Source organism: Panthera onca, chromosome B4 (assembly GCF_046562875.1).
Source record: "Panthera onca isolate mPanOnc1 chromosome B4, mPanOnc1 haplotype 2, whole genome shotgun sequence".
NCBI lineage: Eukaryota > Metazoa > Chordata > Mammalia > Carnivora > Felidae > Panthera > Panthera onca.
The window spans coordinates 135145264-135172280 of record NC_138345.1 but is presented as its reverse complement, the minus strand read 5'-3'; the positions used below and the strand labels follow the sequence as shown (position 1 = coordinate 135172280).

Here is a 27017-nt window from a genome sequence, read left to right as displayed (position 1 = left end):
GACGCCCAACCGACTGAGCCACCCAGGCACCCCGAAACTTCTATATTTTTAAGGTCATACAGTAAATCCTTCCAGTCTGTGGTTTTATTAACGAAGGTTAGCAGTATTGTTGTTGATCCTGTATTGACAAGTAACTGTGACACTGACGAGAGCCCCCATCCACAGATGGGGACAGGAAGCAGCTGAGAACAGGCACGGGGCGGGAGGGGGGCAGATGAGAGGGGGACCAGGAAGGGAAGGGTCACAACAGGGCGGAGATGAGTCTTTTGAGAAACCAGGCTGGAGGTAGGAGAGAATTGGAGGTCACGGAGGCGGGGGTCGCTTTGCTTTTTGATTTCTTGTCCTTTTTGTGACGATGGGGGCGCCTCCAGTTTGCTTCTGGGTGGAGCAGGTGTCCGTAGTGAAAGCTGAACCAATTAGGATTCTTCTACGTACAAGGAAAAAAGAATCTAGCTGATCTGGTTACACCAAACTATACAATGGGGAAGCCTGCGGGTCAAGAGGGTCAGGTGGGGGTGGGGGGGACAGAGAGGCTCCAGTGATGCCCCGCGCTCCCTGGCGGCACTTTACAGATGGGTAAACTGAGGCCAGAGCAGGGCTGACATACGGGCTCTTCCATCCCCACCCACTTCCTCCATGCCTTGCCCTCAGTGCCCCCAGCAGCCAGGCCAGGGCAGACGAGAGGGGTTTGACCTCAGAGTCTGCCCAGGGCTTACGGTGAGGCAAACTCAAGTTCCAATCTCTGTCCACCTTGACATGCTCTGTGAGCTGGGCGAGTTCCATCTCAGCCTCAGTTTCCTCATCTGTAAAAGGGAGTTGGTGGCAGCATGATCTCAGAGGGTCGTGAGGTTAAACCAGCTTCTGGGGGAGGGGGGGTGGGGATGGCTCTCGGTTTGTGAGTTCAAGCCCCACATCAGGGGTGGGGGGCTTGGCAGCGTGAAACCTGCTTAGGAATCTCTCTCTCCCTCTCTGTCTGCCCCTCCCCTGCTCGTGCTCTATCTCTTTCTCTCAAAATAAATAAACTACCATGAAAAAACAATTAAAAAAAGAAAGAAAGAAAAAGGATTGTATTACCAGTGGTGAAATCATACAGGTTCATTCATTCTACACACGTAGAATCTACACACGATCATGATCTCATGGTTCATGAGTCCGAGCCCCGCACTGGACTCCCTGCTCTCAGTTGCAGAGCCCGCTTGGGATACTCTATCCCCCTCTCTCTATCCCTCCCCTGCTCGTGCTCTCTCTCTCTCTCTCTCTCAAAAATAAAATGTAAAGCATTAAAAATGAAAAAAGAAAGAAATGCGTGAGTGAAACATAAAGCATGGTGGTAAGTGTCTGGGGGAAAATCAAGGAGGGAAGACCGTGGCGAGTGCAGGATGTGTGGGTCTGCTTTGAGATAGGGACCTCAGGGAAGCCTCAGTGAGAAGCTGACATCGAAGCTTGAGCGCGAAGGAGGAGAGAGCCACGGAGATCCCTGCAAGGCTGTTGCAAGCAGACGAGCTGTGAGAGCAAAGGCCCCGGAGGCGGTGAGTGCCAGCAAGGAGGCCAGCATGGCTGGGCAGGGTCCCCACGGAAGGGATGGGGCCTGGGTGAGGCAGGGGCGGAGGGTGGGGGGAGGGGGGCTTTCCCTCTGAGTTCTGTGAGGAGCCACTGGAGGGGTTGGGGGGGGAGGGGCGGAGGGGAGGGAACTGGTCTGACCTCCTTCTACCATCATCCCTCAGGCTGCTCTTTGGACTGGGGAGTGGGGGAGGCAGGAATACCAGCTAGAGGAGGTGGGGGCGGGGAGGAGGGGGCTAGTGGCTTGGACCGGGGGTGGGGGGGTGGGGGGGGTGGAGGATGAGGAGTGTCAGATTCTGGACATATTTTCAGGGCAGATCGGATCAGGACTTGCTGTTGGAGTGAGCGTGGGGAAAGTGTGCGGTGGGCACAGAGGAGTCAAGGTTTGGGGCCCAAGTATTTGGAAAATGGAACCGTCCTCAGCTGAGATGGGGAAGTCGCAGGGCAGCATGGGCAGAGATCAGGCCGCCGGCTGGAGCCTTGCAAGGGAGCAGTTAGGTACGTGCGTGCGGGGAGAGGTCTGGGCTGCGGGCCACATCTGGGCGTCATCAGCAGATAGATGTCTCCGGAAGCCACGAGCCTGGACGACAGCATCGAGGTAAAGAGTGGGGAAAGGAGCAGAAGATCAAGAGCTGAGCGCAGCCCGTGGGAACTTCTAGAGGCTGGGGAGAAAAGGGAGTCTGCAAAGGAGGAGAAGACCCAGTCAAGTGTGGGTCTGGGAGGCCAAAAGAGGAAGGTGCTTCAGAGAACAGGAAGCCCGCAGCACTGACGGGAATTGCTGGAGGGACCGAGAGACAAGGACCAGCCTCCGTGTGGCTCTAGTGACACCCACGAGGTCGCTGGGGACCCAAAAGGATGGCTTTAGTGGGCTGGTGGGGGGCGGGGCATAAGGGACAAAGGAGGAGACAGACTGGAGACCGGAGGAGAGAACTTTTTCTGGAAAGGGAAGCACGAATGTGAGGCAGCCGTGGGGGCGGTTTCCGGGGGGCCTGGAAGGGTTTTCCTCGTCTTGTTTTGGTTTTATGATAGAAGTACCGGCAGGTGGACCGAGAGAGAGGGCAGAGTTGCTGAGTCAGTGCGGGCGCGAAGGGTGGGAGCCTGCGGACGAGGGGAGGGGGCGTAGGGGGTCAGCGGGTCCTGGGAGGAAAGGCGGCGTCTAAGTGCCAGGTCGGCGGAGACTGCGATGGGTGGCGGCAGCCTCGAGGAATGTCCTTCTGATTCATTCATTCAAAGGCACCTACTAAGTGCCAGACCGTCCCGGGGCCGGGGTGGAGAGTTTCCCGTGTCTCAAGGTGGTGGCCCGGGGGCCAGTCACGGGCTGACGGGGAGGCTGGGCCCAGAGGAGGGGGGACAACAGGGCGAGCGGGGGGTGGACCCGCAGGAGGGCCCGGTGGGGGGCGGGGGTGGGGGCCAGGGCGCAGTAGCCGCGAGGACCCTCGGAAGTTGTGAAGGTTCAAGCACATCACTGAAATGCCTGCACGGCGTTTAGCTCGGGTCACAGTTGGGGACGGGGGGGCTGGGGAGGTTAATGCAGATGTTCCAGGCCCGGGTTCCAGTCCTGGCGCTGCCCCGTCTCGGCTGCATGACCTTCAAGGGACAACCGTGTGAGCCTCGGCTTCCTCATCTGTTAAATGGGGCAATCGGATTATAAAGCCCCAGGGCGGGCGGCCGGGAGGCCCGGGAGCTCCCCGTACCCGTCGGCCGGCGGTCCGGCCGCGGCGCCGGGAGCAGCGGGGACGCGCGGCCCGGGGAGCCGGGACCCAGCAGGGGCGGCGGGCGGGGCGGCGCTGACCACGCCCGGGCCGGAGGGGCGGCGCTCCGGCCGCCGGACTCCGGGCACTGCCTCCCGCCGCCGCCCCGCGGGGCCAGCTCGCCCGCCGCCGCCGCGGGAGCCGGAGGTACCGGGGGCCGCGCGCAGGGGGCGGCGGGCGGGGGCGCCGCGGGGGGGAGGGGGGAGGGTGGGCTGCGGAGGGGCGGGGAGGGCCGGGCCGCCGCCCGGGCCACCTGTTCCGGAGGGACGCCAGGGTGCGCGCCGACTGGGCGCGGCGGTCCCCGGCCAACTGCGCCCCGAAGTTGAGCGCGGCGGCGGGACCGGGAGCCTGGCCGGCGAGGCGAGGGCGCGCCGCGCCCGGGAGCCCTCGGAGCAGCGCCGCCCGGGCCCTGCGCCCGCCGAGAGGGGCCGAGGGGGCGGGAGGCCCGGGGCCGAGCCCCGCTGCGCGGCGACCTGGGGCGCGGGGCGCGGCATCCCCTCGGGAGGCCTCGCCGCCGGGCGGGGCTCGCCCCTGGCCCCGGAGGGGGTGCGGCTGGGAGCGGGGCGGGAGCGGCCGGCTGGAGGGGAGACCGCCCGGGGCGGGAGGCGTCGGCCCGGGGCCCGGGGAGCGCGGGGTGGGGGGGAGGATGCTGAGGCTTCGGAAGCGCCCAGGTGGGGGGAGGGCCCTGCAGGTGGAGAGAAGGGCCCGAGCGCTTCTTCCCCGGGGATCCGGACCCGGCGACGAACCGTCTTTCCGGCTTGCTTCGCCCCCTCCCTCTTCTCCAGACGGGAAACGCTGAGTGGGATCTGCTCTGTGCTCGGGAGAGGCTCTGGCGGGGAGATCCAGTCCCCTCCGCTGCTCGCGGAGCCCCCTTGCCTCAGTTTCCTCACCTGACACCGCGGAACAGAAGTTCCTACCTCCTTGACAGACTCAGCCGAGCCCCTGGCACCGAGAGGGTTAAAAGCCATCTCCCCCCCCCCCCCCCCCCGCACCCACCCCTCTCTCTGGAGGACACCATTTCCGTCTCCCCCAAGTCCTCAGTGATTGTCTGTTCCAGCTGGCCACTTGGGGGTCCCCAAAAGCAGGGCCCACGTTGGCCAGGACTACACCCTGCATACCTAGGCCTGCACACCCTGTTCCCACAGGGATCCCCTAGGGGTGTCCCCCAGCCAGGTCCCAATACAAAAGGAAAGAAAGGGAGGAGCTGAAAGGTGGAATCTTCTCGGGGTTCATCTTCCTCCCAAGCTTGTTCCTAGTGTCTCGAATGCACGTCCCTGCTGGTCGGCCAGGACAGCTCTATGCTGGAGGACAAATTCCAAAACAGAAATTCTTAAAAAATGCACCTCCTTTCCTTGTACCAACCGAAGCCCTTTCAGCTGCCTAGAAAAGTCTAGGTGAAAGGTCCAAATTGGAACGAGGGCAGAGTAAGACCAACTGGCCGCCGGGGACGTTTGCGACCAGACTGGAAGAAAGGGCAGATGAGAAAGGGAAGCTTGAAATGTGGAAACAGCTCTTTCCTCCCCTATCTCTCCCTCCCCGCTGGCTGCTGCCCCTCCCGGCTCTCTCTCCACTCCCTCTCCCGCCTCTCCCTCCCCAAGGGCGGGCGGGTGGGTGGGGTATGAGTCTCCTGGCCTCCATCAAGGTCTGCGCCTGCTGTGCTCTCCCGAATGCATTTCTTCCCAAACGTTACCCCCTAGGTGAGCTCACAGCTCCTGCTAAACACCCCCCCCCCCCCCCCGTATTTTCATTGTTCCCCTCCTCTTCCAGATTGGAAACTTCTGGAGGGACAGAACCTCGCCCGAAACCCAGTGCCCAGCCCAGCACGTAGTAGGTGCTCACTAAATGTTGCTTGAGTGAATTAACTGTGAGAAATAGGGGAAGATTCCATATTTGCATCACCTGGAGATACCTAATCGTTCACATTCACCATTTCGCCAAACTTTCAAAAATACTTTTTTAACGTAGTCGAATATACCTCGTCTCTATGAAAACTTCAAATGCCTCACCTCTCGCAAACACTTTCTAAAATATTTTTCAGCACTCGGATACGTTACATCACGTTAGTTAATAGACGTTATTTGAAATTTAGGTGCTTTTCAATATTTGGCTCTTTGGGATGACGTCACGTGGAACTTTCGCGTTTATACATTGCCAGATCTTTCCTGGAAAGAGAATTACCTGGTAGTCACTGCATCTGATGTATAGGAAGTTCTAGAAGGGCTCTACCTAGAGCCAGCTGGCTCTGTAGAGGGCCTATACCATTCATACCTCCTCAGGCTGTGAGTATGCATTTCTTGTTATTTCCTAGAGGTGAAATTACTCTGGGTCAAAGAGTATGAATGTCCGGGATCTTTGTGTGTTTTTTTTCCCCCAGTTTGTTTTTTTTTTTTTTGTAAATTTTTTTTTTAATGTTTATTTATTTCTGAGAGACAGAGCGGGAGTCGGGGAGGGGCAGAGAGAGAGAGGGAGACACAGAATCGGAAGCAGGCTCCAGGCTCTGAGCTGTCAGCACAGAGCCCGATGCAGGGCTCGAACTCACGGACTGTGAGATCGTGACCTGAGCCAAAGTCAGATGCCCAACCGACCGAGCCACCCAGGCGCCCCCTCCACCCCGGTTTTATTGAGATATAAATGACAGGCAGCACTGTGTATGTTGAAGGTATACAGCACGATCTGGCATGCGTGAATTGCGAAATGGTTATCACCATATGTTGTGTTTCTTATTCATTTGTTGGAGCTCATCCGTGAGGTCTTTGCCCCTCGTCTGGTCTCTTGGTGGCAAAGACCTCCTCCCAGGTTATCATTTGGCTTTTACTTTTGCTGCCACTGGTGTGTGTTTTTGAGGAGCACGTTTTTTATTTTCATTTTACTTTATCTGTTGTGGTGCTTTTCGATGACGGAGATGGCTGCATTTATGAGCTGACGGGAAGGAGCCAGAGGACGGAGTGTTTGAGTCCCGGAGGAGAGGCAGGTCCATAGGTTGAGGTCCCAGAGATGCAGGAGGTAGGGGTGTCTGGCACTGGTTGAGGGACCTTCTGAGCTGGTGAGGACAAGAGGCGAAAGGGAAGGGCTGGACCGACACCTTAGGGACCGGCTTTGATCTTCTTGTAGAGAGAGGCGGAAAAGCTCAGTGGAGAGAAGAGATTCTGGTCCTGAGGTCCCAGCTCCCAATGCCGTTTGCCAGCCTCATCCCCTGGGGTCCTCCCTGCTTCCCTGGGAGGTAGCAGGTGTTATCACCCCCCACTTACAGACTGGGGGGAGGGAAGGTGCCTTGTTCTGGTTCAGTCCGCTGATGAGCGGCAGGGATGGGTTCAACGTTGGCCCTCCCAACATTAACTGCGCGCCCTTGAGAACCGCTCTCCTCTTGGTGCCTCCATTTCAAGTAGGTGTCAGGAAGCCGTACCCATCTTAGTCCGAGCGAGGGTCCTCTCCTCTCCTGTCTGCCTGTTTGCTTTCCCTCTGGACGGATCCCCATGGAAGCTGAGCTGGCCACGGGACTAGAAGAACCCCTCCCCTTCTGCTTAGTGCCTGCACACTCTCCCCCGTGCCCACACCCGCACCCACCAGGAGCTGACTCCATCCAGCAGGACACATAGCACTTCCTGGAAGTCCCACCAGCGCCAGGTCTGAATGGACAGACGGGTGGGGGGGCGCTGGGTGAAGAGGCAGGCACGTGAGGGCGAAGCGGGAGAAGTGATCTTCACGTTCACCCAACAGACTCGGTTTGGAAGAGCAGAATCTGTTGTCCCGGGTGTAGACACAGAGCCCAGAAAGGTCCCCACGGCCGCCCCCCCCCGCCCCCACCTCTCCGGGGTCGTCTGCAGTCCTCATTTGCACCTTTCATTGGGTCTCCAAGGCAACCTCCTGATTTGGGGGGGCGGGCTTCCACGATTGAGCCCTTACCCGGTGCCAGACACTGTTACCTGACCTTATTTAACCCCCTCGGTCACCCTGTGCCATTCTGCCCATTTTACAGGTGAAGAAACTGACTCGAGAGTTACGCGCCTTTTCTTTGTTGCGGGGCGTGGGGGACGTTTGAGGCTCCGGGGCCACAGCACTCCCAGGTGAACTTGGCCACAGGCAGACCCCTTTCACCTAGGGGAGGGGGTTTGAACCCCGGCGGTTCCCTCAACTCTTGACACTGGTGGATACGAAGAGGGCTGGCGGGAGGCTGAAATGAGTTACCGTGTGAAAGCCACTCTGCCCCGTGGCTGCGCACAGGAAGTCCTCAGGAAATGGACAGTGACCACGTAGCTCCGCGCCTGTCACGAGGGAGCCAGTCACGAACGTCAACTCAAGCGCGCTCACCCCTCCCCATGCTGAGGGGGTGACAGCGTGAGCTCTGGAAAGCCTTTCTGGAGGCCACTTAGTGGGCCGCATCTGTAAGTGCAAATTACGTTTCCTTTGGCCCAAGCGGCTCGTTTCGAGGAACCAGTCCTCCCGAAGCAATTAAGGATGTGCTCAAAGACGGGAGTGCTAAGACAGTCACCGCGGTGTCGCCCGTGAAAGCAGAAGGATGGAAACCACACTTCCAGCAGCCCGGACGGGAAGCAGGCGGGACGAAGGATGCGACTCACCACGCGAGGTGACGCGCGACCCTGGGAACTGAGGGTGCGGGTCTGCGTTTGTGGACGTGATAGGAGGGCAGAGGGCACGTGTGCTCTCAGGCGGGTTTGTTCCAGAACCGTTCGCGCGGCTCGATGAGTTTCAGGACGTGGGTATCGCCGCGTATGCACCGCCACTATCTGGTTTGAAAATACAGGGGCCCGGCGTGTCTCTGGGTGAAAAATAAAACAAGGTATAGAACAGCACGGGGAATAGGGTCTCCTTCCGTGCATATGCGGCTCTGTCTGTCCACGGCAGCCCTGTGTGCGGCAGGTGCGCGGAAAGGGACCGAAAAGGCTCCACCGGAACGCTGACGCGGGCACTCGAGGTGCCAAGGTCACCGGAAGGCTGACCGTGGCACGTGCTTTCGCCTCAGGCCTTTAGTGACATCACGCTACTGTCCGCAAGAGAGAGCAAAGCAGGAGGTGTCGCTGCAGGGTGGTGACTGGACACGTCCCCCTCTCTGTGGACACACGGGGACAGTAGCCGCAGGCACGAAGACACAGCTAACGTCGCCCGTCACCCTCGCCGCCAGGCATGGCACTTGGGACTCTTAGCAAACGGCAGCTCATCTTACCTGCTGTGGCTGGAGGCTGCTGGGGCAGGGGAGGGGATGGGGGGGTGGCATTCTGGGAAGCAGGAGGCACATTTTACAGAAACTCGGAGTTCCCAGAGCCTGGCGGGTTTGAGCAATGGAGTTGATTTTCCTCTCAAGTTTTTACCGTCATTTTCAAGGGCTCCTGGAGCATCAGGATGGTTTTCCTTTATCCCTCGGTCATCACAAGTTCATGGTCCACCTGCTGTCGCCAGGCCCTCCCTAAGTTCGTTAGGGTCACCGACAGCCTCGGGAGCGCGGCATCTGGCTCAGTGCCCCGAAGGCCCCAAGGCCAAATCACCCTGGCCATTCCCAGCGGGACTCCCCCGGGGCCCTGAGGGTCTGCCCGGGATCCAGGCTGTGGGCGAGGCCAGGCCTTGGGGTGAGTGCTGCTCATTTGGAAGGGAGCCACGAGGGCCTACTGTGTGCGGCGCGGGGGCCCCAGCCCACGGCCCACGGTGGGAGCTGTGCCAAAATCCAGGCAGCTTCCTGGAGGTGGCCTGCCCTGCTCGTCTAGGTCGGGAGAGACTCAGGGAGGAAGGGCTGTCTGAGAATTTGGGGCAGATATAATAACCTGGGTGCAGATCCTCCCTCCCGTGCTTACTAGCCCCGCGGCATTGGGTGGGTCACCTTTCCTGTCGGTCTCTCCGTTTTCTCATGTGTAAAATGGGGCCGTGGTGGTAGATACGAGGACGCAGTAAAGGGTGAACGGTGCTTGGCAGGACGCCTCACACATGGCACATTCTTGGCAAATGGCAGCTCTTCCCACATATTTCGGTTAAGAGGTCCCTGGACAGGGGAGCACGGAGGGGCGTTTAGGGAAAGGAGGGAGCGTATTGCAGAAATCCGGAATTCCGAGAGCCTGTTGGCTTGAGCAATGTGGCAGAGGTCAGCTTGGCTGGTCTGGAGGTTGTGGGCCTGGAGAGGGGCGGGGGGTGCTGGGGAAGTGCCCACAAGGCATGGGTGTTGCGGGGTGGGGTGGGGTGTGGAGACCTGCAGGGGTTCAAGGCAGAGGACAGAGTCTTGAGCTGGGCTGTGGTCACAGGGCTGAAGACGGGCAGGAGAGATGTGTCAGAAAGGTGTTGCAAGAGCGGCTGTCCCCCTGTGTCCCAGCCCTGTGCCTCCCTCTCCTCTGGATTATCCCCAAGAGCCTCGTAACTGCTTTCTTGTTGCCACACGTCTCCCTTGGTTTAGTCTCAAAAAGCATCCAGATCCTAAAGATCTCTTTAAAGCATAAGGTACATTGTAGCCCCTTCCTCCTCAAAATCTCCCAAAGGCAGGTCTCCCAATCAGAGAGACAAATCCTTCCAGTGGCCCTCAAGGCCCCCCATGACCCTGCCTCCTCATTATCTCTCTGACTTCCTGTCCTGCCTCCCACCTTGCTTACTCTGCTATTCCACCAATACCTCGGGCACACATGCCCCAGGGCCTTTGCACTCACTGATTTCCCTCCCTGGACACACTACCCGCCCCCCCACCCAAGGTAGCCCTAAGGCTTGCCCCCTCACTTCCTTCAGGTCTCTGTCGGCTTTTCAGAGAGGCCATCCCTTGCTGGTCTATGTAAAGTAGCACCCCTGCCCCGGTCCTCCAGTCCAGTGTTCCTGCTGTATTTCTCAACCCAGCACATGTTATCGCTTACTGTATTTCTTTATCCGTTAATTTTCTCCGCTAGGATTTCAGCTCCATGAAGCTGAAGAGTATCTGCTTTGTTCACTGCTGTCTGTGTTTCCAGACCTTGGAGTGGGGGGTGGCACATAGTAGGTGTTCAAGCATTTGTTGAATGAAGGACCAGGGTGCTCTGTGTGATGCCGAGGGCTGGCTGGGTTTCTTTCCAGGAAGATTTTTTGGTATCAGCTCGAGCAGGAACTCTCTTATCTGTGAATTATCAGCCCCTTGGCCTTATTATCTGCCTGCGCTCTTGGCCTGACACCAAGGGGCAGGTGGCCCTGAAATACTCTGTCTAGAGAGGCCGATGCTGGCCATGAACAGAACTGGTGCTGGAGAAACCAGATTTGGAAGGTCTTTCTAGAAGGGTCCTTAGAGATGGTCTTTTCCAAGCTCTTTATTTTACAGATGGAGAAATTGAGGCTCAGAAATGGTGGGGGAGGCCGTACCCCAAGATCACAGAGCAAGTGTGTAGAAGATAGAAACCAGGTCCCTTGCTCAGGTAATATGCAGTTAGCAAAGACTGTTAAGAATACCGAGTGTGAGCTTTGCTCAGTGGCAGTATCGTAGCCAATGAGGTTTATCCGAGGCACGATTATTGCTAATTGAAAGAATACCGAGTGTGGGCAGTGCTGTGTGTGTGTGCAAACCGCGTGGGGCAGGGTGGGCACTGTCTTTTGCTGCCAATTAGTTTTAATCTTGAATACAGTAAAAGAGGAAAAAGTCAAGCAACATGGAAACTTTCTTCCAAGTAGGGTGAACTCTGGACTCTTAACTCAGGCCAGCGTTTCTTTCTTTCTTTTCCTTTTCTTTTTCTTTTTTTTTTTAAGTTTATGTATTTACTCTAGGAGAGAGAGAGTATGTGTGAGCGAGAGAGGAGCAGAGAGAGAGGGAGAGAGAGTCCCAAACAGACTCTCCGCCAACAGCACAGAGCCCCATGTGGGGCTCGATCCCACAAACCGTGAGATCAGGACCTGAGCCGAGATCAAGAGCCAGATGCTTAACTAACTGAGCCCCCCAGGCCAGAGTTTCTAAATGCCTCTTCCATGGGCATTGCATTTGCAGGCGTGATTTTTTTTTTTTTTTCACAGAGTGGAAGATTTAATATTGTTAAGATAACAATTCTCCCCAAATTGGCGTAAGGATTCAGTGCAATCCCCATCAAAATCCCAGCAGTTTTTGGTAGAGATTGATCAGCTGGTTCTAAAATTGACACAGAAGTATGAAGGACCTATCGTGGCCAAAACAATTCTTAAAAAAAGGACAAAGGGTGGGAGGGATACCTGATTTCGAGACTTATCATAAAGCTGCAGTTATGAAGTCCGTGTGGTCTTAGCATAAGGGTAGACCTGTCGTTCAATTAGCAGAATATGGAGTCCAGAATCAGACTCCCGCTTAAACAGCAGATTCATTTTTGACCAGAGTGCCAAGGTAATTCAGTGTGGGAGCAGACATTTCCGGACTAGCGCTGGAAAAACTAACTATCCCTACGGAAAACAATGAGCCGCAGTCTTCCCTCATACCACACACAAAAATTAACCGAGAATGTAGCCTAAACCTAAGTGCTAACGGCACCAGTTTTGCTTAAAGCCGGGCATGATTTTATCCGATGAAGAGTTTTCCGCTACCTGTTCCTCTGTGATCTCGGGGCAGAGCGAGCGACCGACGCAGAAAGCTCACCACGCCCTGCCACCGGGGCACTGCAGGGGGTCCTGGCAGGTGCATGTGTGGACGTGCCAAGACAGCAAAGGTGTAGGAATCCAGACTCGTGGTGGCTTGTGTTGCCTGAACTGAGCAGAAAGCTCCGGGACAGTGACTTCACCCTATGCTCCTGAGAAGCCAACCCCAGGCAGCCCGATCTTCAGTCCAGCCTCGGGAAGAGAGGAGAGGTCTAAGACTTGGGGGCAGATCTCCCTAGGTGGAAATCGTGTCTCCCAGGCTTTGGGAAGGTGGCCTTTCCTCTCTCGGGACCCGTGAACACTCAGGTGCTTTAATATGAAAAGTCAAAGGCGTGTGACCTTAATTTGTACCCACAGATGGTGAGGCAGGACGTGTCAATTACACTTTCTACCAGCTGTAATCTGCATCCACACATGGCTTACGGTTTGCAAAAGGCATTTCCCTGGTCAGTTACCGTATCTGATCTTGGCTTTGTGGGCCATTTAGGGATCATTTACTCACTCGTTCAGAATATATGTATTTATCTATCTACATCTATCTACCTATATATCGAGCCCCCGCTTTGTGCTAGCGTCCGTGCTGGCCACGACGGGGACGCAACAATGAGTCACAGCAGACTTGGTCCCTGCCCTCTGGGAGCTGACATTGGTTTTCATGGCATCAATGTGTAATCAGTGCCTTCGAGAAAGACCTTGGGTTGTTTTTCATCGTTTGCAATCGAGAACCAACCTGTGACCTGTACAAATGGCACTTATCTACGGATAAATTCACAGACTGGGATGGCGTGGCGAAAGGGTTTCGCTGGATGTCATTCAGTTGCCCTCCACCCCTGGACTGGTACCATCTGGCATGCCTCCCGGCCATGTGCGAGATGCCTGTTTGCTCACAGCCTGGCCAGAAGAACGGGTTGTCGAAGTTTTGGATTTTTGCCAATCTGACAGGTGAGAGATGCTATCTGAGCGTTTCGATTTGCATTTCTTTTACTTACAAAAAGACCCTCCCTCTCGCTGACAGATTAAGGGTCATGTTTTGCCTGTGCGTAAGCTGCCCTTGGCCTCTTTTTCTTCTCTGTGTTGTTGGTCGTTTTCTCCTTGACTTCTGGGAGCTCTTTAGAGGTTAGGAAAAGTGGACCTTTGGGATCCGAGGGGCACAAAAGTTATCCCAAGTAGTTCCTTCTACTTTGACTTCCCTGATGGTGTTTTGGAGGAGGACACGGATCAGTTGGCATTTTCAAGGAGTCAAGTTTATTCATCTGTTCTTTTATGGCTTCTGGATGGATTTCCTACATAATTAAGAAAACGTTCCCAACTCTGAAGTTACAAAGGAATTCACCCATGTTTTGTTCTGCATGTTTATGGGGTTTATTATTTTCCATTTGGAGTTTATCCTGGGGCATGTTCTGAGAGGTGAACTCCACCTGCCCAACACCTTAGAAGACCCATTTTACTTTGCTGATTGGAGATACTGCCTTTACTGGATGTGCGAGCACTTCATTATTGCTGTGATAGGTTTTGTTTCATTGTCCTGTTTGTTCGTATGTTAAGACTGCACTGTTTTTGTTTTCTGGTGTGTGTGTGTGTGTGTGTGTGTGTGTGTGTGTGTGTGTGTGTTTAAGACTGCATTGTTTTAAGGGTGCCTGGGTGGCTTAGTCTGTTGAGCATCTGACTCTTGGTATCAGCTCAGGTCATCATCTCATGGTTCGTGAATTCGAGCCCCGCATAGGGCCCTGTGCTGACAGTCTGGAGTCTGCTTGGGATTTTCTCTCTCTCTCTCTCTCTCTCTCTCTCTCTCTCTTTCTCTCTGCCCTCTCCTTCTCTCTCTCTCTCTCTCTCTCTCTCAAAATAAATACATAAACTTAATTTTTTTTCAAAGACTGCATTGTTTTAATTATTGAAAATTTATAGGAGCACTTGGGCACAGTCACGTCTGACTCTTGATTTGGCTCAGGTCATGATCTCACAGTTCATGAAATCAAGCCCCTCATGGGGCTCTGTGCTGATAGCAGAGTCTGCTTAGGATTTTCTCTCTCTCCCTCTCTCTCTGTCCCTCCCCAGTTCACACATGCACACTTGTACTCGCTCTCTCTCTCTCAAAATAAATAAACATGAAAAAAAAAGAAACTTTATAGTGTGTTTTAATAAATAAACATGAAAAAAAAAAAGAAACTTTATAGTGTGTTTTAATATCTAAAGCACTCCAGCCCTTCCTCATTTTTTCCTCCTTCTCAGAGTTTTCCTATGGGTCTTGGCTTGTTTATTTTGGTATATGAACTTCAGACTCAATTTGTAAATTCCAGACTCACACATGTATCTTTGGTTTTGTTTCCCTTGCTTGTGGAGAGGTATCTAGAAAAGGGTTTCAACAGCTGAGATCAAAGAAATTACTGCCTGTGCTCTCTTCTAGGAATTTTACGGTTTTGTGTCTCACATCTAGGTCGTTCATACATTTTGAGTTTATTTGTGTGCGTGAAGAAAGAGGCCCAGTTTCATGCTTTGGCATGTGGCTGTCCAGTTTTCCCAACGCCATTTCTTGAAGAGACTGTCTTTTCCCCGTCACGTATTCTTGCTTCCTTTGTCGAAGATTAAGTGGACATACAAGCGGGGGGTTATTTCTGGGCTCACTATTCTGTTGCATTGATCTATGCATCTGTTTTTGTGCCAGTGCCATACTGTTTTGATGACGACAGCTTTGTAGTGCATCTTGACATCTGGGATTGGGAAACCACCACCTTTGGTCTTCTTTCTGAAGATTGCTTTGGCTACTCGGGGTCTTTTGTGGTTCCATACAAATTTTAGCATTATTTGTTCTAGTTCTGTGAAAAATGCTGTTGGGATTCTGATAAGGATTGCATTAAATCTGTAAATTGCTTTGGGTAGTGTGGACATTTCAACAATATTGGTTCTTTTGATCCATGAGCATAGAATACCTTTCCATTTCTTTGTGTCATCTTTGATTTTTGTCGTCAGTGTTTTATAGTTCTCAGAGTATCGATCTTTCACATCCTTGGGTAAGTTTATTACTAGGTATTTTATTCCTTTTGGTACAATTGTAAATGGGCTTGATCTCTTACTTTCACTTTCTGCTACTTCATTATTTGTGTGTGGAAACGCAACAGAGATTTCTGTATATTAATTTCTGTATGTCTTATGACTTCACTGAATTCGTTGATTAGTTCTAATAGTTTTTTGTTTTGTTTTGTTTTTGTTTTTGAAACTTTAGGTTTTCTCTTTATAGTATTGTGTCATGTGCAAATAGAGTTTTTCTTCTTCCTTACCAATTTGGATGCCTTTTATATCTTTTTCTTGTCTGATTGCTTTGGCTAGGACTTCCAGTACTGTGTTGTGTTGAATAAAAGTGAGAGTGAACGTTCTTGTCTTGTTACTGACCTTAGAAGAAAAGCTGTTTTTTACCATTGACATGATGATGTTAGCTGTGGGTTTTTCATATATGGCCTAATAATATGGCATATTATGTTGAGATATGTTCCCTCTAAACCTGTTTTCTCGAGGGTTTTTATCATGAATGGATGTTGTACTTTCTCAAGTGCTTTTTCTGTATCTGTTGAGATGATTGTATGGTTTTCATCCTTTCCCTTGTTAATAGGATGTGTCATGTTGATTGATTTTTGGATATTGAGCCACCCTGGCATCCCAGGAATAAATCCCAGTTGATCATGCTGAATGCTTTTTTCCCCTGCCCCTCCCAAGGATTTTTTAAATATATTGTTGGATTCAGCTTGGTAATATTTTGTTGGCAATTTTTGCATCTATGTTCATGAGAAATATTGGCCTATAGTTTTCTTTTTTTTTTTTTGTAGTATCTTTATCTGATTTTGATATCAGGGTAAGGCTGGCCTCATAAAATGAATTTGGAAACTTTCCTCCCTCTTCTATTTTTTGGAATAGTTTAACTATTTAAAGAATAGGTATGAACTCTTTCTTAAACCTTTGGTAGACTTCGCCTGTGAAGCCATCCAGTCCTGGACTTTTGTTTGTTGGGTTTTTGGTTTTTATTTATTTATTTATTTTTATTACTGATTCAGTTTCATTGCTGGTAATCAGTCTTTTCAGATTTTGCATTTCTTCCTGATTCAGTTTTGGAAGGTTATATGTTTCTAGGAATGTATCCATTTCTTCCAGGTTGTCCAATTTGTTGGTAGGTCATTTTCCATAGTATTTTCGTATAATCCTTTGTGTTTCTGTGGTGTTGGTTGCTATTTCTTCTCTTTCATTTCCGGTTTTGTTTATTTGAGTCCTCTCTCTTTTTTTCTCAATGAATCCAGCTAAAGGTTTGTCAGTTTTGTTTTCAATTTTAGCGAATGCTTCATCAACTCTTGAGAACAAAGTGTGTTGCCTATTATGAAGATAGAGTTTGATACAGTGTAGAACCTCACTGATCATTTATTTACATCTTCTGAATTCTTATTTATATTTATTTCTTGGGTTAAGAGTGGTGACTTAAGGGGTGCCTGGGTAGCTCTGTTGGTTAAGCGTCCGACTTCGGCTCAGGTCATGATCTCACACTTCATGGGTTCGAGCCCCGTGTCGGGCTCTGTGCTGACAGCTCGGAGCCTACAACCTGCTTCGGATTCTGTATCTCCCTCTCTCTCTGCCTCTCCCCCACTCCTGCCCTGTCTCTGTCTCTCTCTCAAAATTAAATAAACATTTAAAACATTTTTTAAAAAGAGTGGGGAATTAAAATCTCTTATTAGTGTGTTTCAATCTATTTATCGTAGCATTCTGTAATTTCTAATTCCTGAAAATTGCTGCAGTATTATTTGGTATGTTGTGAATTATACCTTTTAGCATTATTATTGGCCCTTCTTTGGCTCACTTACTGATGGTTGCTTGAATTCTCAGTCTGATATTAAGATTACGGCCCCAGCTTTCTTTTTGTTTATACTTGTTTTTATATTTTTGCTCTTTCTTTTGCTTTTAACCATTCTAAATCATTTTGATGTATATCTCTTAAATACAGGATAGAGTTGGGTTTTGTTTGGGATCTAAATAAAAAAATCTTTCTCTTAGTAAAGGTAAGCGAGGCAAGCCTGTTTATATATATTGATGCGACAGGTGTCTGGTGTTCTTTCCATCATGTTGTGTATGTATATATATGTCTTTGCACACGTGGGAGGGCTATATTCTTTATTCTTTCACTGTGTTTAAAAAAAATCCCTCTGATATTCGGGAAAGCTTGTATTTTTGTTCTTGTGGCCACATTTATATTGACACCCTTATATAAAATACTCTTAGTTTCTTTTTTCTTTAGAGAGTCTCTGTTGTTTCTCTTCTATGAACAACAATAAACTTAACGGGTTTCCCTTTCTCTTGTGGCTGCCCCATTTCAGCTGATACTGTACTGAGTGATTAAGGCATATCTTCTGTCAGTTCTAAAGCCTCAGAGGGGCCTTTAAAGTCCTTTAAAGGACCTTTAAAGTCCAGAGATTTGGGGGCACCTGGGTGGCTCAGTTGGTTGAACGTCCGACTTCGGCTCAGGTCACGATCTCACGGTTCGTGGGTTCGAGCCCCGCATCGGGCTCTGTGGAGACACGCTCAGTGTCTGGAGCCTGCTTCCGATTCTGTGTCTCGCTCTCTCTCTCTGCCCCTCCCCTGTTCGTGTTCTGTCTCTGTCTCTCGAAAACAAAATAAAACATTTTCTAAAAAAATTAAAGTCCAGAGATTTCACTATTACACGTCTCGGGATTCACGGTTCCGGGTCACCTCTGTCTAACGCACGGTGTGCCTTTCCATCTATGGGATCAAGTCTCCCCCTATTTCAGGTAAGTTCTCCTGAATTATAATCGCAAATATTTCTTCTAGCCATTGGCGTCGTTTTCTTCCTCAGGAGCCCTGGCCGCACGTTTGTTGGCTCCCCTCTGCTGCCTGTTCCACCTCGTGTCTTCAGTTCTAACATCTCCTTGATGATTTCTGTTGGATTTTCTTGACTTGGTCTCCCTTTCCTGTTTGTATGTCTTTCGATACTTTGTATGGAGCCCGTGCTCCCGTGTGTCTCCGGCTGTTTGGTTTTCATTTCCGAAGTGTTTTTGTATCGCCTTCTAATTCTTTCCTGAAGTCTGTCAGTCCTCACACATCATCCTCTTCTCTTGCTGTCACTTTGCCTAATTGTTTCTTCTCCAGCTCTTGTACCTTCTGCTTTTTGGTCTGCCTTCATGGCTAGAATTACTTTTATTTTATTTTATTTTATTTTATTTTTTAAAATTTTTTTTTTAACGTTTATTTATTTTTGAGACAGAGAGAGACAGAGCATGAACGGGGGAGGGTCAGAGAGAGAGGGAGACACAGAATCTGAAGCAGGCTCCAGGCTCTGAGCTGTCAGCACAGGGCCCGACGCGGGGCTTGAACTCACAGACTGCGAGATCATGACCTGAGCCGAAGTCGGACGCTTAACCGACTGAGCCACCCAGGCGCCCCTAGAATTACTTTTTAAAGTTGTTGTTGTTCTCATTGTTTTAAATTCATGCTGTAATTTTGTATTAGAATTTTTATTTGTTTTGTGGTGATTTTTTTTAAAAAAATGTGTATTTATTTTTCGAGAGAGAGCAAGCTGGGGAGGGGCAGAGAGAGAGAGAGAGAGAGAGGGAGAGAGAAATCCCAAGCAGGTTCTGCTCTGTCAGCACCACCCGGATGCCACATGTTTTGTGATTTTTTTTTTAAGTTTATTTATTTTTGAGAGAGAGAGAGAGAGAGAAAGCACGAGCAGGGAAGGGGCAGAGAGAGAGGGAGAGAGGGAATCCCAAGCAGGCTCCACGGTCAGTGCAGAGGCCGACACAGGGCTCGATCTCACCAACCGTGAGTTCATGAGCTGAGCCAGATCATCATCAACTGACTGAGCCACCCAGGTGCCCCATGTGGTGATATTTTCACAGTGAATGTTCTTAACTGTAGTGAATTTTCTTAACTATAGTGAATTTCTTTTTAAAGTTTATTTATTTTTGAGAAAGAGAGAGACAGAGTGCTAGTGGGGGAGGGGCAGAGAGAGAGGGAGACACAGAATCCGAAGCAGACTTCAGGCTCCCAGCTGTCAGCCCAGAGCCTGATGCAGGGCTCGAACTCACAAACTGTGAGACCGTGACCTGAGCTGAAGTCAGCCGCTTAACCGACTGAGCCACCGAGGCGCCCCCAACTATAGTGAATGTTTAAACCATAGTGAATAGTTTCTCTACATAGGAGAACATTAGTGTTCCTTCCCCTTTTCATTCTTGTAGCTTCCTTATATGGACACTGTGTTTATTCCTTTAACCATTGTTTTTTATATTCAAATCGGTTGAATTTTCCTGGATCAGCATTTAACAGGAGGTTTTGGTAGAAATTGGGAGACAGGCCAGGCAAGTTCTCTAAGTTTCTCTGTTGAAAGACTCCCTCCTCTGCTTTTATGGAAATGGATTGTTCTTTAAAATACAACCCTTCTCAGGACCCAGTGCTGTTTCGCCTCACAGAACCCAACCGGGTTCAAGGGGACACCGGCCTCCATCCTCGAACTCTCCTGGTTCATCCAGGCTGCATCTCTCTTCTGACTTACTCGTCTTCCTTTTAGAAGTGGCGATCTCTACGATCTTCCACTTCCGGGCCCCCCCACCCCCCCGTTCCTCCCCACCTCACCGCTGTATCTGCTGGACTCAGGTCCAGCCTTGCGAGTTAGAGTTTATGGGTTTTTCATGCCCCGGGTTTTATTTTCTCTTTCCTGTGTTGCTCTGTATGACATCAGCAGGGGGGGAAAGATCCAGAACCAAGAATCTGCCTTATTCCTATTGGAAAAAGAAGTCTCTACCTCCCTACCTCCCTGGCTTTAGAACATCTTATAGGCTCTGGAGGAGGAACACTTTATAACCTCCATTCTGAAAAAGTGCAGGATGTACCAGTTTCAAACACAGCGGGATCCAGATGTAAAGATGATGTCATCGTGCCTCTCTCTCTCCGTCTCTTGGCTCTGTTGCCTCTGGGCCGGCTTCAGCCTCAGCCAGGCTCTCCCCTCCGGCTCGGGCCTCATCTTAGAGACCCCACTGGAAAGCTCCTGACTCTGCTTGGCCCACACTGGGTTACAGGCCCTGCCCCCAGCTACTCACTGTGGCTGGAGAACGTGACATTAGGCAGATCTGAACGTGTGCCGCCCCCAAGAGCTAGAGAGTGGGGTCTGTGGGGCAGAGGTGGTCCCTCAAAGGCAATCAGGATACTTTTATCAGCAGAGGGGGGACGGATGCTGGGCAGGCAAAGCCTGCCACGCCATGTCCACTGGGACTCCCCAGTGCTGTCCTGCCACGCAGAGAGGCCCCCCCAGGCACATTCTCCACGGAGCTGCCGTTTCAGGGATGTTCCAGGCAGTGTGTGACCTGAGAGGGGCTCTGAGTCTCCAGGACAGAGAGACACAGAAAGGAGGTGTCGTGGCCTCAGAGAAGATTGTCGCGTCCTAACCCTGCAACACGTGAATGTGACCTCCTTTGGGAAAAGGGTCTTTGCAGGCGTTACTAAGTTAAGGATCTCGAGTTAAGGAAATGATCCCGTGTTAGTGAGGTGGGCCATAAGTACAATGACAAGTGTCCTTACAAGAGACAGAGGGGAAGACCGCGTGAAGACAGAGGCAGAGATTGGAGGAAGCGGCCACAAGCCCAGGAATGCCTGGAACCACCAGAAACGGGGAGAAGCAAGGAACGGTTCTCCCCCGGAGCCCGAGAAGGGGCGTGGTCCTGCTGACACCTTGGATTTGGACCTCCACTCTGCAGAGCTGTGAGAAGATCCGCGTCTGCGTTCAGCCTCAGAGCTGTGGTCATCAGTTTCCGCAGCCACAGGAAGCCGATACAGGATGCTGATCAGAGTCTCGCACATCTCCTTGGTTTTGTGGTTTGAGACTTCTGCTGGGCTGTCAGCCTCCTGCAGCAGCTCGAGGAAGGCCCGGGGAGGGGACGTTTCTTGCAGAGGGGTAGGAAGAGCTCCCTAAGGGTGTCAGTCCCACTCTCTGCTGCTGCGAGACCCTGGCCAAATACCTTACCGTCTCTGGGCCTCTGTGTCCCCCTTGGGATATCAGACTCTCCAAGGGCCTAGCTCTGGAACCCCAGGGACAGTGAGCACCTTTCCTGGTAGTAAGTCGTTCAGGAAGTGTGGACTGTGTCTGACCATCGCCGCGACCCTGTTCTGTCTGGGTCGTGGTCAGCCAGCACTGGGCTGAGCTGGGCTGGACCTGGGAGCCGAGGGAAGGGCAGAGGGAGATGCCCCTACTGTGGGCCGTGAATGAATGACAATCTTCAGGTAGTGGGGCCATTCCAAGGCCCTGGGCTGGTCCCTGATGCTGACCCTCCTGACGTGGGGCCCCGAAAACTAATGCAAGGGCCAAGCCCACAGGGAGCGGTCAGGCCTTTGGCCCTTTGGCCTGCCGGCTATGTGCTTCTCGCCCTCACGACCTGCCTGAGATGGATCATGGGGGGCTGGGAGGGTCCCTGAGGATGGGGAGCCACAGAAGAGCTCAGGGCAGGGAAGTGACCACAGTTGACCAGCTAACTGGAAGTCTCTCCCCGGTGCAGGGCTGAAAGCGGTAGGCAGGGAGGCAGGAGGAGGAGCAGTGTGCCAGGCTCCACTGAGAAGGGTCAGGACTTGAGCCACAGCTGCGAGGCCCATGCAGGGGGGCCAGGAGCATGCTTCGGGCCTGAGGTCACACGGGTATTTGGCTGTGGCCAACTTGGCCCCGCGCGTCGTTTCTATTCCTGGGTCTTGGGCTCTATCACCAAATACGGTGTTGCTCGGGGCCGGTACTGTCCCCTGCGGTCGGCGCGGGCTCAGGTGGCAAATCCTGTCTCCCCAACAGGCCCAGACCCCACCCCACCCCACAGAAGGCCCAGATCACCCCAACGCCTCTGGACCCCCGAGCAGCCAGGACCTTGCTCGATCCAACTGTCTGTCCCCTGCTCGGTGTGGTTCACACTGGGTTAAAAATACTCAAGACCAAAATAGCCTCTCCTCGCAGTTGCAAACCAGGGCGGGGGAACACAAGGTTCTTGATGTATATTGGCCCCGCCACTCCTGACCCAGCCGCCGACCCCCAGGTCCCTCACACAGGCGCTCAACTGCTTTATTCGGTCACGTGCCGATTTGCTGGCTCGCTGACTTATTCACTCATTCATTCACTCATTCGTTCATTCACTCGCTGATCATTCACTGATCTGCTCCTTCACTCACTCGCTCCCACCTTCATTCACCCACCCGCTGAGTCACTCCCTCCCTTGGTATTTGTTCACTACCTTCCAAGAGTCATCTCTTCTAGATGCTGAACAAAAGGCAAAAAATACCTGTCCTCGTGGGGTTATGCTCCAAATACGTAACCCAAACAAACGAGTACCAAATGTCCAGGATGCTCGATTAGGTGCCGCGAGCTCCGCAGGGGACTATGGAAGGGCTGGGGAGGCATGATTTTTGAGGACGAGAGGGAGGTGAGGGAACGAGCCAGGTAAACACTATGGGAAGAGCATTCCAAGCCGAGGGAACAGCAAGTGTGCAGGCCCTGAGATGGCAGCACGGGGGTGGGCGGTGGGGTTGAGAAGGAGTGAGGAGGCCAGGCGTGGCTGGGGTAGGGCAAGTGGGGTGTGAGGTCAGGGACGGGGGCACCTGGGCGACCGGGGCCTCCCACATCACTGAGGGTCTGAACAGAGGAATGACGTGACCTGGCTTGTGTTTTTGAAGGGTCCCTCTGGCTGCCAGGGGAGTGAGTCAGTGAGTGAGCGGGTCCACGAGAGGATGAATCAGGTTGTGTGTCCCTACTATGCGCCAAGGACTGAGCTGGGCTCTGGGGAGGGCAGGTGTGCAGGCACCCTTGGCGGTATGGAGGCCCATCTGGCTAAGGCCCCTCCATCAGTGTGACCTCTCCAGAAGCCACCTTCCCTGGCCCCGCTGGGCCCTTTGCTCCATTTCAACCGTGACTAGTGCATTTCCAGATGGTCCCCCCACACGCTGAGAGCTCCCCCAGGGCAGAGCCGCACCCAGCTCTCCCTTTCTCCCAAGTACATTCCCTGTGGGGCCGAGACAGTCAACAAATCAATGAACATCCCCCCTGTGCGGCTGGGGGCTGACTCCGTGAGCCCGCCACCCCCCTCACTCTGTGTCTCGCTGTGTCTTACAGATGGATTTGTGGACGCGGAGAGCTTGTGGAAGGGCCGTGTTCCTGTTGGCAGAGAAGGTTGGCTGCTGAGCCAGGGCGTGTCTCCAGGAGGGCTGCCCGGCGGCCCAGATCCCCACCTCGCCGCCATGGGCCGCCCAGGCTGGTCAGTTACCAGCCAGTGACATCATCGCGGTTCCCGGCCCTCCACCAGGAGGGCCGGCCGGTTGCTCGGTCTCGCTCTCAGGCCAGGAGATCCGTCTGTCCTGGGGAAGGGGTGACTCCAGCTCCCCTTAGCCTGCGGGCCGTACCCAGTCCCCCCGCCCCTCTGTGTCTAAGTTTCCTGGCCGCTGAAGGAGAAATGATACAACCACCCCTGGGGTTACTGAGAGCCAGAGGGGGTGTGCGTGGGGCACCAAGAATTTAGAAGGCACTGAGTACACGGCGGCCAGGATCCTGCGAATAGCGAGAACAGCCCCGGCGAATGTGCACGGAGTCCTCAAAGTGCCAGGCACGCTCCCACGTCCCCTCTGCCGGTTCTCTCCCGGGCGGGATGGTGCAGGGGTGAGAGAGTGCACTCTGGAGCCAAATGGCCTGGCTTCCAACCCCTGCCCTGCCACTTGCCTACCGTGGGACTGAATGTGAACTTACCAGACTTCTCAGTGCCTCGGTTTCTTCACCTGTAAGATGGAGGCAATGATCGCCTCTGCAAAGGGTGGTTGTGAGGGTTTAAGAAGTTGACTATGTGTGAAGTGCTGAGCAGGTCACCTGGCACGTGTGTGGTGACGGCCAACCCTTTAGTGGGTTCCAGTGTTCCCGTCCTGAAGGTGGCAAATCTGAGCTGAGCGCATTGCCCCAGGTCTTAGCTGGTTCAGGTACACGTCACGTCCCGTGCCTCCCCGATGCTCCTATAGTCCTACCCTTGGGGACAGAGCCCAAGCGTATTTTGTTCCCCCAGCCACCTGCCGGGCCCCCAGGATGTTCTTAGCTGCTGGCCAAGTGGACATCACCAGGAGACGGTGAGGGTCCAAGAGCAATAGTCCTGGGCAAGGTTACGGGCTACGGCACAACCACCCCGCCCCTGTCCCTCCAGACTTGCGTCTGTAAGTTGCACAGCCCAGGGCAGGGGCTGGGGAAGCCAGGTGCCCAGGAGACCCCACTGCGTCTGAGGCAAGGGCTTTAGGACCCAGCACGCATCCCCATGTGTCTGGAGCCCACCCGTCCTGCAAGCTTGCCAGCCAGCCCCTTAGCAGCCAGCGCCCAGGCCGCCTGAGCCCCAGGCTTCTCTGCAGAAAGTCCCCAAGGCTGCTTGGCCGTCTGCCTCCTCGGCGCAGTTCCAGCCGCTCTGTGGAGCTGAATGGGGCTGAGGGGTAAAGCGCTAGGCTTCGAATCACAGGCTGCCAGCGGCCCGAGGGGGACCGGCCTCACCCGGCAAAGGGGCCTGTGTGCCGCTTGCAGGAGCATCACCTCTGACAACCCTCGTGGCTGCCGGAACCCCGGCCTGGGCCCGCGATGGCCACGTGTCGTAGATAGCACTGGCCGCGTCCTTGGGAAGCTCGCAGGTGTGTCACAGAGAGCGAAAGGGACTCTGCCCAGACCTCGGCCCCGTGGCCTGCTTTTCCAGCTTTCCCAGGTGAGGAAGGAGATGGGACTCTGCGGCCAGTGGGCCCCCAGGGCTTCGGAGGCCAGCATCGGCCGTGGCCGGTGTCTGTGGGAAGCGCTTTCTCGGGCTTAGGGAGGTGGCAGCCTGCCCTGATGTGCCGCTCGTCTCTTGCAGACCAGCCAGTTCCCGCTGGAGGCTCCTGGTGTCATCTGGGAAGAACATGTCCAGGCCCCCTGACTGCCTGCTGCGGCTGCTCCGGGGAGCCCCGAGGCAGCGGGTCTGCACCCTGTTTATCATCAGCTTCAAGTTCACGTTTTTCGTCTCCGTCATGATCTACTGGCACATCGCGGGAGAGCCCGGCGGCCAGAGGGAGTTCTCTAACCTGCCTGCCGACGTCCCCTGCCCCCGACTGGTGCCCCCTACGCCGATCTCCAGCACCCCGCCTCCGGGCAACATCTTCTTCCTGGAGACCTCAGACCGGACCAGCCCCAACTTCCTATTCATGTGCTCCGTGGAGTCGGCGGCCAGGGCTCACCCCGAGTCCCGGGTGGTGGTCCTGATGAAGGGGCTGCCCGGCGGGAACGCCTCCCTGCCCCGGCACCTGGGGCTCTCGCTTCTGGGCTGCTTCCCCAACGTCCACGTGCTCCCGCTGGACCTGGAAGAGCTGTTCCGGGACACGCCGCTGGCGGCCTGGTACGCGGCCAGGCGACGCCGGTGGGAGCCTTACCTGCTGCCCGTGCTCTCCGACGCCTCCAGGATCGCGCTCATGTGGAAGTTCGGGGGCATCTACCTGGACACGGACTTCATCGTCCTCAAGAGCCTGCGGAATCTGACCAACACGCTGGGCACTCAGTCCCGCTACGTCCTCAACGGGGCCTTCCTGGCCTTCGAGCGCCACCACGAGTTCATGGCGCTGTGCATGCGAGACTTCGTGGCCCACTACAACGGCTGGATCTGGGGCCACCAGGGCCCGCAGCTGCTCACGCGGGTCTTCAAGAAGTGGTGCTCCGTCCGCAGCCTGGGTGACAGCCACGCCTGCCGTGGGGTCACCGCCCTGCCCTGTGAGGCCTTCTACCCCATCCCCTGGCAGCACTGGAAGAAGTACTTCGAGGACATCAGCCCCCAGGAGCTGCGCCGGCTGCTCAACGCCACCTACGCCGTCCACGTGTGGAACAGGAAGAGCCAGGGCACCCGCTTCAAGGCCACGTCCAGGGCACTGCTGGCCCAGCTCCATGCCCGCTACTGCCCCACGACACACGAGGCCATGAAGATGTACTTGTGAGGGCCCTGCCGGGCCCCCCCGCCACCCTGCGCCCCACCCGGGCGTCCTGATGGAGAGTGGCACCCGGTCACCTTTCCCCGGGGGAAGCGAGACGGGGCGGGGGGGTGGGGGGGGGGTGGTGCGGCCTGGGAGAGGGAGGCCCGAGTTGCTGCAGGCCAGGATTTGGGGCAGTCTGGGGGGAGGGCGGGGAACTGTTGGCCCAGGAGGTGTTCTTAGAGGCCATGCTGTAGGCCCCTGGATACACTCCCTTCAGTGTGAGGCTGGTGGGACACCCCCAGGCCAGTGTGCTATCTCAGGGTGGAGGCAGCCAGTCCCCGGGGGTGGGGAGGGGGGAGCGGCAGCCAGAATCAGCTGGAGTGAGCCGGGTGAACATCTGGGTCATCTGGACGGCACACCAGAGCCGTCGTGAACACCAAATCGTCTTCCAGGGCATCATAGGGAAGCCAGGCTGGTGGGGGCTGAGGTGCCCACCACGGGGGCGTGGAAAAACCCAAGAAAAGGGGATAGGAAGGAGAGGGAGCTCCTGAGGAGCAGGGGGAGGCAGCCTGTAGGAGAGCCGGGGGTGCAAACCCAGCCTCGTGAACCCAGGTAGGTGCCTGGCTCTTTTCTGCCTTTGGTTTCTTTCTCAGCAGCACTGAGACATGCAGAGCTGGCCTGGGGAGCCCTTTGGGGGAGGCCTGCCTGCCCACCCCATTCTTTCTTGTTTCCAGAGTTGTTGCAAGGGTGAGATGTGCCAGCTGGCCACTCCAGGGCATGGGGGCGTGGAGTTCTTTTGGCTCAGGAAAAGCATTTTAAGGAAAACACCCCCCCCCCCACCCACGATCAACACATGATAATAATAAATATAATAAAAGTGATGCTCTGACACCAAGTGCTTGGTGGTCGATGAAACGAACCCGCTCACACAGCCCACATTAGCCCCATCCTGCAGATGGGGAAGCATCTGGGGCTGGAGGGGGTTGGTGACAAGCTTGAGGTCACTCAGCCTGCCCAGAGAGCAGAGTCTAGGGACCCAGCAGCCAATAAGCTGACAGCCCGGGGGTGGGGTTGGCGTGGGGTTGGCGTGGGGAGCCTGCGTTCCTACCCTTCACCCCCCACCCCGTGCATAACCTAAATGAGGCCAAATGAGATGCCCCCAAGAGCCCATTACCAGAGTAGGGCCATGCTGCCCCCGGCCTG

The 27017-nt window shown here is 54.1% G+C and overlaps 1 protein-coding gene and 1 pseudogene across 1 annotated transcript; both read left to right on the top strand.

Moving 5' to 3' along the window:
* The first annotated feature begins 10720 nt into the window (after positions 1–10720).
* Positions 10721–10789, top strand: LOC132660409 (U4 spliceosomal RNA; annotated as a pseudogene).
* A 1262-nt stretch (positions 10790–12051) lies between these two features.
* On the top strand, positions 12052–26709 carry A4GALT (alpha 1,4-galactosyltransferase (P1PK blood group)). The gene is made up of 3 exons (XM_078449379.2): positions 12052–12797; positions 22978–23034; positions 24731–26709. The coding sequence occupies exons 1-3, from the start codon at positions 12706–12708 to the stop codon at positions 25836–25838; spliced, it is 1257 nt and encodes a 418-aa protein (XP_078305505.2). The 5' UTR covers positions 12052–12705; the 3' UTR covers positions 25839–26709.
* Positions 26710–27017: the final 308 nt, after the last annotated feature.